General features: G+C 41.1%; 1 protein-coding gene across 1 annotated transcript in view; it reads right to left on the reverse strand.

Annotated features, from left to right (window-relative positions):
* Window positions 1-2,345: 2,345 nt before the first annotated feature.
* Window positions 2,346-11,639, reverse strand: part of ADSL (adenylosuccinate lyase) — a 29,241-nt gene continuing 19,947 nt past the window's right edge. Inside the window, exons 10-13 of the mRNA XM_015419186.1 lie at window positions 11,463-11,553; window positions 5,082-5,171; window positions 3,147-3,323; window positions 2,346-2,469 (exon numbers count right to left, since the gene is read on the reverse strand). Coding sequence (XP_015274672.1) covers window positions 2,383-2,469; window positions 3,147-3,323; window positions 5,082-5,171; window positions 11,463-11,553 — 445 coding nt within the window. The 3' untranslated portion in view covers window positions 2,346-2,382. The remainder of the gene's footprint in view (window positions 2,470-3,146; window positions 3,324-5,081; window positions 5,172-11,462; window positions 11,554-11,639) is intronic.

The raw sequence follows: 11,639 nt of genomic DNA on the forward strand, positions 1-11,639 counted from the left end.
GAGCCGACCTAAACCGTGACGCACGCCCAACACCGGGGGGACACTTGGAAGGCGCAGAGAGCCATGGGAACTGTAGTCTCGAAGAATTCTCTCGCTCTCTTTTCACATCATGGCTACGTTTTCCTGTCCGGCAACGGCCGTTCCTTTCCTAAGATCTCGGCGGACGGTTTCCTGCCTCGCTAGCGACCCCCGCAGACCTCTCGCAAAGCGGCAGCCTCTCTGTCAGGATCTCGGCAAAGGGCTCCGAAAGCAACAGTTACAGCGCCGCCGCGGCCGGAGTGCGCACCGGTGGCGCTTCCAGACTTAGCTGCAAAACCTGAGCCGTGCGACGAAGAGCTTTCTCGCTGAGGAAGTAATGGCGTCTTCCGAGGATAGTTTGGTCTGGAACCTCGGCAAGGCGCAAGCGTCACTTTCTTTATAGTAAACGCTCCTCTAGAACAAGGAGTTCCCTTCCCCAGGAAGAACTGCCTGTTGTATTCAGTGGCAGCGCAGCTTGCGCGGTTTTTAAGAGTTTATACACACTGTGTGCGAGCTCTTGGTGCCTCTGGTAAAACAAGGCAGTATCTTAAAACACCAGTTACATGGACACTCTCACGACTCCCTGCAGGTCATAATTTCATTTAAAACCCCTAAATTGCTATGCTGGAATCTCAGTTCATGCTGCAAATCACATATGCACATTTGTGTGTGCGTGCACACATATACAAGTAAAGAAAAAACACACTACCTACCTAGAATCAAGCATGGTTAATCACCACTTGTCTAGACTGATATTATGTGTATTGTATCGACTTATATTCTTTTCAGCATTGTATCATTTAACACAATTTGTAAGGTGCTACTTTATTTGATTTGTACCCGGCCCTCCTTGCCACGCCAAAGCAGGTTTAGGGCAGCTTACATAAAAGTTTGTAAACAGATAAAAACCTAACAGTGCAAGTATAAATATAATTAAAGTACAGCATAAAGCACAACATAAAGTGCTAGTATATGACAATGGTGGAACGTTGGTAGTATCAATATATTAGAAGTATAGTCAGCAAATTAATGTTAAGGCTAATCTCATAGTTTGGGCCATTTCAGTAAAGCTCAGGCTGCAGTGATTGATGGTATTGGGGCCAGGTCCAAGTTCAGAGCATATCTGCTGGCAGGGCGTAGTTATAATAATACCTAAGTTATTTTTTAAAATTAGATTTACAATGTTGAGAGATTTAATGGAGTAGCCTTGAGCACAATTTAGTAGACAAACAGGATTTTAATTTTTTTCTAAATTTAGTGAATGTTGGGCTGAGTGCAAGTTGTGCTATATTTTTCCTTAAATAAATTCAAAAGAGGAATCACACTCTCTCTTTCGCTCTGATAGATTCCTTATTGCGCAGTCCTGCATATTTGACCCAGTTTTCTTTGGGTACTATAAAACTTGTGTTCCATATATGGAAATATAGGGCTAACCTGATAAAACAAATCTTAGTCAATCCATTAAAATTCAAACAATTAATTAAATCTGTACATATTTCTGCATGAATCATGATTTACAGAAAGCATGACAGGCAAGGGAACTATCAGTAGGAGACAAGGCCACCTATATACAAAATAGCATTTCAATATAGTTGGGAACTCTTCAATAATGTAGTAAAATATTAAGTTTGTAAAAAGCTTTATATATAGGTTTAAATATTTTTCCTTTTTGCAAACAGAAGTTCCCCATGTTTTAAAAAATTCTGATATGTCTGCTGAAGAGTAGTACTTGAAGAACAATGTAATGGTCATGAATATATTATTTATACAAGGTATCAGATTGATGTATTGCAAAATCAAGCACTTCAGACAGGCACTTTCATGAGGACACTTAAATCATTTTAATCCTCTGTTTCCTCATAGACTATGTGAGTGAATTAAACCTCTGTATCTTTCTGCACAGGAATTCTGCACAGGAAACCATACCCAGCCTCTCCCCGATTTCAGTACAGCTCACTTTAAGCTAACAGCTCAATATCTTTGAATTGCTTCACCTCTGCTTTTGAGTAGCCAGTAAGTTGAACACACTGCAAAGGCACTAAAAAACAATGGCACCATACATGTTTATACAGTTTTCCAATTTTGGATAACTAGTAGAATTGCAAACTGATACAGCATTTTTAATGACAAGAGTGTGAAATTGAAAAACCACAATCATGATGCAGCCATTAGCCTTAAATGAACTGTATATTCTCCATCAGAGGTTATGGGTGACCTTGTGATTTCCTAGAACTGCCACAGAATCATTCCCACAGCATCTAAAGACTATTTTCACCTTGAATGATCCAAGGAACCAATTCACACATTTAAGTTTTTTTGAATGCTTTATTATCCTTCATACATAAACCCCAATAAAACCCTAACTCAAAGAGCAAGCTCCATTTTCACACCCATCTTGCTCTGATATGGGGTCAGCACTGGGTAGACCTCTTCTTTCAGGAATCTTGTCACCTGTCACACAAGAGAGGTGGAAAAACCATTAGAATAATAATTTGGCTTTGAGATTCATTCATTCCTGGTATACCCCCCCCAAAGAGCATTATGCTCTGGAGAGAAGAACCTACTGGCGATCCTTGGCCCAAAAGATATCCAGCTATCCTCAACCAGAGCCAGGGCTTTTTCAGCCCTGGCTCCGACCTGGTGGAACTCACTGCTGAATGACATTCATGCCCTGCAGAGCCTAATGCAGTTCCACAGGGCCTGTAAAGCAGAGATGTTCTGCTAGGCTTATGGCTGAGGACAGCAACTGTGACCATCCATCTAGCCTGGCTTCTCCTTCTTCTCTCCATCCCCAACGGGGAAATTGACACAATCTGATTTATTTTTAGTGCCATCTGAAATTGCTTTGTATTGTTTATGGTTTTTACTGTTCTAATTATTTAAACTGATTTGTGATTGTGTTTATTTAATCGGTTGAGCCTTGTCCATAGGGGAGGGTGGTCTAGAAGTCTAATTTACAAATAAATAAATATTCAGCTTTACCATCTGCAAACCAGAGGCATTCAATTAATGTTTCCAAGTAACCAGTAAGAGCTGAAGGAGGAACCAGCCAAGGATAAATTACCCTGAAATGTTTTAGAACAGCACAGCAGCCTCATGAGAACAAAAGGTTTCTCTCTCCTCCTCACCTGTTGGGAAGCACGTCCAGTAAAGGATGTGGGTTCTAGGAGGGTTTCCAGCTGATCATGGATAGGACTAAAGTAAGGATCAGCACGGATACGAGCAATGAGATCATTATCACCCCCTTCTTGTTTTACAACAGCAGCTGCTTGCTGGGAAAGAACCCGTATCTTCTCATGACAATCCTAAAAAAAGAGAGAAATGGATATCTCATTGCTAATAAACCAGGAAACATGCTAAACCTGCAGACTGAGGAGCATACAGTGGCCGCAGAGTCTCATCAAAAGGATGCTGTGTTTGAACTATGCAGGATAGAACTACTGCAGAGGATGGATGTTCTCTTCTCTATGAGAGGTAGCAGCAACCCCCTGAATTTTTTTCCTGAAGCTCACACTGATACACTATGGAATATTTTGAACACCTAATCTGTGCAGGGCCCTGACCTGGATAGCCTGGGCTAGCTCAGTCTAATCAGATCTTGGAAGCTAAGCAGGGCCGGCCCTAGTTAGTATCTGTATAGGAGGCCACCAGGGTTGTGCAGCAGAGGCAGGCAATGGCAAACCACCTCTGAATATCTCTTGCCTTGAAAACCTCATGGGGTCACCATAAATCAGCTGTAACTCGATGGCCAAAAAAACCCACAACATCCTGTGCAGAGCATTATAAATAAAGCTAATCATTAGGCTTGGCAATTATTAGCTCTGAGGTATAACAAGTCTAAAATTAAAATAAATAAATAAATGCAAACAGATCCACTCAGTCCTGTCTCTAAAAAGTAGTTTGGACATAGACTATATCTAGGGACAAGCTCCCCCTTTTGACATATCTCTTAGCATGAACAACAGTCTGAAGGATCTTCAGTTGCCAGGAGCAGGGGAAAAGCAGGAATAGAAATGTCTAAAATAAATCAATATTAATAGATAGTCTGGTATCTCTCAGTATGCATACATCTATACTATGTAGTCAGAGCAGATGGTCTGTAGTAAGGACCGACTGTTTAATCTTACCTAGTTAGAAACCCACGGGTAGGCAGATCTTTCTTCTCGTTTGTGCCTCCCTTTGTCTAAACTCATATGATACTGAAGGGGGTAGCATGGCAGATGTCTATTGAATTATGCACATATAAAGGAAGTACAGACAGAGCTTTTCCTCTCTTCCCCATAATACTAAAGTTTGGGATTATTCAGTGAAAACTAACTGACAGATTCAGGACAGACAAAAGTAGTCAATGCACAGTCAAGGGAACAAATTCATGGAAAATAGATCAACAGCTATTAGCCATCAGAGTAAATAAAGCCTTCATATTCAGAGGTGACAAACCATGCCACATCATTTGCTGGGTTTCGGAGGCAGGCAAAAGCGGGAAAGGGCATTGTATTCAAGCCTTACTTGTAGGCCTCCTTTTGGTTGCCAGTGGGAAAAGAATGCTGGACTAAACGGTTCTTTAATCTGACCTAAACAGGGTTTTCCTCTGTTCTTCATAAGTCCAGAGAAGACAGGGAATTGCTTTCTATCATCCAGCTTAAATTTAAGAATACAGGGAAAGCAGCATCAAGCAAAAAGAAACACAAATGTTTAAAGAATCTTGGTCAGTGTTGCACTTTAAAAAGGTATTTGTGAAAACATAATTGTTTTGCCTTGTAATTACTGTAATTTTTAAGAGATAGTCACATTGTAATGTTCATTAATTGCCTTGTTTTGATAACAACATTACCATTGGCAGTATACCACATTAGAGCATCCATGCATTCTTGGGTAGATTAACAGAATAATGAGAAACACCTCCTACAGCCCATGTTTTATTTGCCTTTACAGTAGGAGAACATATAATTAACAGTTCTATGCTCTAGAAGAATATGTGTCCAAGAAACTGGTTTCAAAATCTTTTTATAATCCCTCTGTTCTTGACTTAAGTACCTCAAAGAGCCTAATATCCAACGTACCTGGCGATTGCCCCCAGCTTTCACCATAGCCATGATAATATTTTCAGTAGACATGAAAGGCAACTCCTGTTGAATACGTCTTGCAATCACCTAAAGCCAAAATCAAAATAACAGGCACGCATTAGGCAACTAGTCTCTGTCCTCCTCCTCTCATTCAGTGTTACCCAAATTCTGCTCCATCATGAGGATAATAGCGCCTTCCTTTTTTTTTTTTAGCCCCCTGGAGGGGATTTTTTATTGCATTTTCTATAGACTACAAACTACAATGAAAAAAGGGAGGGGACAAGTACATCTAAGGGAGAAAGGAAAGAAAACCACTACTAACTAAAACCTCAAGTATAGGAGATCATTTCAACTGCTTGTATCAGTATTAGTCTAAAAATGTTAAAATCACATTGAACATGGTCGATTAAGCTATGATATTAGTCTTCATATCGATTAGTTAAACTATTTTAAAAGAGTCACCAGAGTATCATTGATAATAAAAGCTTATAAGGCACAATTCAGAGTTCTTCTGCCATTATTTTGTTTTATCTTTTCTTATCCTCAATTGATAATTGCGTTTGGGGGCCGCAGCCCCCTTTTCAGAAGTATAGTCCTTGTCGGAAGAATCCTCGCTATGTTTGCTGTCCTCGTCCTCTCTGCCGTCCTCTCCTGAACCTCCCAGTTGCAGTCTCAGAAACTCATGTGCTTTAGAAACAGTGTCAATTTTTTCTTTTTTATCCTTTAATTTGAAAAGGATGCCCTCGGGAATCAACCACCTGTAAGGAATGCTGTTTGTTTGCAAGAACATAATCAAGTCCTTATATTTCTGTCTCTTTTTTCTTATTTCAAAAGGAATATCTTTTAGAATTCTGATGGTGTTGTCTCCAATTTTTAAGGGTGCTCCTGATGTTGCTTTCAGTATTTGATCCCGCACATGTTTCTTCGAGAATCTTACCACTATTTCCCCAGGCAGATTATTTTTCTTGATGTATACGGAGTAGGCTCTATAAGCCACATCCATTTCGCTTATAAGATAGTCCGTTTTTAAATCTGCAATTGGGGCAAGCGCATCACTCAGAAGTTGTTTCAGATTCTCATCTTTAGCCTCAGGGACACCTTGGAACCAGAGAACTAGATTGGCTTTTTCCATTTGTAGCTGCATGAGCTGATATTCGTCAGAAACTTGATTCTTTTCCAGTAACTGCACCCTTTTATTAACCTTTTTGGATATGGCATCCATTTCCTTCACCACCTCAGCTGTTTGCTCCGTCTTTTTGGTAATTTCATTCAGTTGGAGCTGCTGAGCTACAAAGTTCTGGTTTAATGTTGTCAGCTGTTTAATGTTGTATTCATCATCTGATCCAGTAGAGGGCGCAAAGAGTCCACTAGCAACTTAGAAAACTCTGTGGTATCTTCTGGTCGGGGGCTCATGCTTCCAGCCGGTATCATTTTCACCTGCCTTTCTTTCTCCGCTTTTCTCAGCACCATTTTTATGGATTGTTTACTTTTTAAAAGTTTTGCTAAAGTCTCTGCAATTTGGCCAAGCACTTATTCACGCTCTCGTGTACTCTTCAAAACAGATTTTAGCGCTTATAGTTCTGCCCCCCCTTGGGAGCTCACTGTTTTACTCATGTTTATGGGAGGGGCCCATCCCCCGCTCGCTAGTCTCGCTGATCCTGGGGGGCTTTCTTTTATAATCCTGGTGTTTGCGTTAAACTCGACTCACTGTTCATTGGTGGTCCAGAGACCTCGCCACAGGTTCGTTTACAGTGCCCGATCTCCAACACTTGTCCCAGTCGGCGTCTCTAGTTCCATTCAGATGCCCAATGGCCGGACTGTCAGGGTGGAGGAGCACCTCAATTCTCCAGCATTGCGCTGGCGAAGAGGCCACCCCTCAAAAGCCCTATGGCTAGGAGCCTTTCACCAAGGCTCTGGGGGGGGGCGAACAATCGCCCTCCCTCCAAACCGCCGGTGTGCGGATTGCCTCCCCGGGAGGTCCAGGGAATGTGTCTGCTAGTGGGTCGCCATTAAACCGGAAGTCGATAACAGCTCCTTCCTAAGCTGATTCAGAAATCAGTTTAGTGTGTATAAACTTGCCTTGAAGCCTTGCAGATATTACAGTGCCTGAATATGTAAAAGATTTTTGCATGAATGGCAAGGGTGTGTGTATGTGGGGGAACAGTCTGTTTATTGGTGCATACAGTATAACATTAAAATGTAAGACACAGCAGAGTTTGCTCCTGTGCCATGAGCCCAAGCATCCTTCCACCTATGCCTTGCAAGTGACAGACTCAGTGTACCAAACACTGTTCAAGTAATCCATCTGGGCTCTCCCATGAATATTCACTTACAGTGTCTGCACTTTTAAAAAATGCACATATATGGCATAAACTACATTGAAGTGGACTGGATGAACAGCCAAACTGCAGATTAGGGAAATGGAATTTCCTCCTCAAAGTGTTTACAAATATAACATTCAGGTAGGACACCCCCCCCCCAAACATATGGAATTGTTTGCCTCTTCATCAATTAATGAACTGTGGATTCTTCACTGGATATTAAACAAGGAGAATGGAGACCTTCAATGTTCTGCCATCATTCTGGCCAGAAGATCTGCTTTATATGTTTCCTCCATCCTAATTTCCAGAGTCTTTTGTTGGATGATGCATTGGAAGATGTGTTTATTGTTCCCTTCTTCCCCTCTTTGGACCTTTGTAAGATTCTGGGATGCCCTGTGTTACCATTTCCCTCCCTTGCTGCTATTGGCTGGGGTGATGGAGCCATCGTCCCTTTCTCCAGTCAGGTTATTAGCTAAGTTACTAGGGGCCTGGGGAAGAGGAGGAGGAAATCTGCAAGTGAAACTGGATAATAGGAACAGATCTTTCTGCTAAAGTCAGCGATGCAGTAAATAGGGAGGGAGCAAACCCTAAGCACTGGAATTACTTCTCATCTTGGGTTTAATTTTCACTGGCCAGTATTATTGCCCTGAGAGGAAAACAATCTCACCATGTCAAACAGTGCCTATCAGTGCTGACTCCATCCATGCGTGAGACCAAGAATAATTTGATCCTTTGGAAAACGGAGATAAATGTAAAGTTCTGTATTTAGGTAGGAAACATCAAATGCATAATTATAGGATGTGGGAGACTTGTCTTGGCAGTAGTATGTGCAGAAAGGAACTAGGGGTCTCAGCAGACCATACACTGAACATGAGTCAGCAGTATGATGCGGCAGCTAAAAAGGCAAATGCCATTTTGGGCTGTATCAACTGAAGTATAGTGTCCAGTTCATGCAAAGTGATGGTATCGCTTTACTCTGCTCTGGTTAGACCTCACCTAGAGTAGTGTGTTCAGTTTTGGGCACCACAATTTAAGAAGGATATAGACAAGCTGAAACGTGTCCAGAGGAGAGCAATGAAGATGGTGAGGGGTCTGGAGACCAAGTCCTATGAGGAAAGGTTGAAGGAGCTGGGTATATTTAGCCTGGAGAGAAGACGACTGAGAGGTGATATAATAACCATCTTCAAGTACTTGAAGGGCTGTCATAGAGATTATGGTGCGGAGTTGTCTTCTGTTGCCCCAAAAGGTCGGACCAGAACCAGCAGGTTGAAATTAAATCAACAAAGTTTTAGGCTAAATATTAGGAAGAACATGCTGACAATTAGAGCGGTTCCTCAGTGGAACAGGATTCCTTGGGAGGGGGTGGCTCTCCTTCTTTGGAGGTTTTTAAACAGAGACTAGATGGCCATCTGACAGCAAAGCTGATTCTGTGAACTTAGGCAGATCATGAGAAGGGAGGGCAGGAAGGTTTGCATCAGTGCTTAGTTCTTGTGACCCTTTCTTACAAGCCCAGGGAAATGCTGATCACCACTTTGGGGATAGGAAGCAATTGTTCTCCAGGCCAGTTCTGGGCATAGAGCAGGGGTCACTGGGGGTGGAGGGGAGGTATTTGTGAATTTCCTGCATTGTGCAGGGGATTGGACTAGATGACCCTGGAGGTCCCTGCCAGCTCTATGATTCTATAAAAGGGCCTGAACCTCAGAGAAGATGCTGGAAGGAGTCACTGTACTAGAGGCCATCCTTTTCATAACCAGAAAGGACCCTTGCAGGTAAGCCCATTACTTCTTTTTCTTTCTTGCCTTTCCACATGTGAACATCCTTAATACTACATAAACCAGTGTGGTGTAGTGGTTAAGAGTGCTGGGCTAGTATCTGGGAGACCCACTTGTACCATGGGAGCTCCCTGGCTGACCTTGGGCCAGTCACACACTCTCAGCCTAACCTGCCTCACAGGGTTGTTGTGAGGATAAAATGGAGGAGAGGAGAATGACGGTCTGCTCAGTAGTGACTTTACCTCCCACCTGGGGTTGCCAGCTCTGGATTATGAAATTCACAGATTTGGGGGGTGGAGCCTGGGGAGGGTGGAGTTTGGGGAGGGGCATGACCTTAGTGGGGTATAATATCATAGAGTCCACCTTCCAAAGTGGCCATTTTCTCCAGGGAAACTGATCTCTTTTACCTGGAGACCAGTTGTAATTTCAGGAGACCTCCAGCCACCACCTGGAGATTGGCAAGCCTACTCATACAGCATCTCTGCAGCCACCATAAATCAGACCAGAGAACAGGCTGACACTCAGCGCTTGGGATGAAATGAAATGCAATTTCTATAATGTATTAACAATGTTATTTTATAATAGCTAATAACACATCCACATTGTTACATATTTTTTTCTTCCATATGTACAGAAAAAAGAAGTGGGTTGACGAAACTCCCCAGAGTTAGTTTTCGTTTTGTTCACAACGTCATCCGAACACACTGAAGCACCTTACAAAATGACATAAAAAGATTATGCAATGCAATACAATTATACATTAAAGCTATTTTTATATAACTATTTCTATCCAATAATAAATTAGGAGGCAATGTACCATGGTAGTTTCTCTTGAAAACCTACTGTTCATAGTGTCTTCCAATGATGTTCCATGCCATAATTTCAAATACTAAAGTGCATCTATAAAGACATACATATATTCACTCCACTGTTGCAATATTCATTTATACAAAAAGCATTTCCAAAGTACATACAAAAAGCATTATTACAAAAAGCATTTTACAAACCGTTTAATGTTTACAACTCACCCTAATCCATTTTACTGGAGAATCTTGTCCCGGGCGTTCCCTTTAATTGAAATGTAAGTCTACAGGGATCTTTTGGCTTGATTTGGTCAGTTTAATTTGTAAGCACAGGGACTCAGGAGTTTTTAATATTACTTGAAGATTTTAATAAGGCTTTTAGCCAGTTATATTATTAAAGATGCAAAAAACAAGCAGACTAGTGGTTTTGATTATTTATTGTCAATATAGATGAAAGGTATAATTGTTAAAAAGTTACTGTATAATTTGTAAGGTTTTCTTTAAGTAATAAGTGGGAGGCTAGGATATAAGCAGTCCAATGTGAACACCTGTTAAGGCAAATTGATTTGTTTGTATGCTCGGGACAAAATTCTCCAGTAAAATGGATTAGGGTGAGTTGTAAACTTTAAACGGTTTGTAAAATGCTTTTTGTAATAATGCTTTTTGTATGTACTTTGGAAAATGCTTTTTGTATAAATGACTATTGCAACAGTGGAGTGACTATATGTATGTCTTTATCAATGCACTTTAGTATTTGAAATTATGGCATGGGATATCATTGGAAGACACTATGAACAGTAGGTTTTCAAGAGAAACTACCACAGTACATTGCCTCCTAATTTATTATTGGCTAGAAATAGTTATATAAAAATAGCTTTAACATATGTATTGCATTGCATAATCTTTTTATGTCTTTTTGTAAGGTGCTTCAGTGCGTTCTGATGAAGTTGTGAACGAAACGAAAGCCAACTCCGGGGATTTCGTCAACCCAATTCTTTTTTCTGTACCTATGGAAGAAAAAAATATGTAACAATGTGGATGTGTTATTAGCTATTATAAAACAACATTGTTAATACATTATAGAAATTGCATTTCATTTCATCCCAAGCGCTGAGTGTCAGCCTGTTCTCTGGTTTATTAGTTGTCTTGGGCTGTTACCATTTATATTACCATAAATCAGACAACAGATACAAATGAGATTATTCTAAGAGCCCTATTGTAACCTAGTGCTGGAGGCGGGGATGGTTTTGGCAGTGATTGTCAAACTAACTTTCTGCATTTAGAAATCCCCTTCCACCTCCCCGTATCTGTCCTGAAGAGGATTTTAAGGCGTGTATGAGGGCTCACACTCAGTTTGTTTCAGTTGCTGGTGAGGCCTCCTTGTCGGCCATTAGTGGCCTTCTCAGGGAGGAATCCCAGGATCTTCTGGAACTAAGTTTGAAAGCAACTACAAACACATTCTTCTATTTTACTACTTCTTACCTTGGGGTATACCACAAGACCTTCAGAAATATTCTGCAACGTACTAAGTATTATATCAGCGGTGAGGAAGGCCTCAGCTAAGGATATACGCCTGTGGAAAGATGACAAAAAGAAGTACTAGGATAAGAAAAAAATGTAGCATTCACACAGAAAGGGATGTTTTAAACAGCTCAGTAA

This window comes from Gekko japonicus, unplaced genomic scaffold, assembly GCF_001447785.1.
Source record: "Gekko japonicus isolate JY-2015 unplaced genomic scaffold, Gekko_japonicus_V1.1 scaffold37, whole genome shotgun sequence".
NCBI classification, from domain to species: domain Eukaryota; kingdom Metazoa; phylum Chordata; class Lepidosauria; order Squamata; family Gekkonidae; genus Gekko; species Gekko japonicus.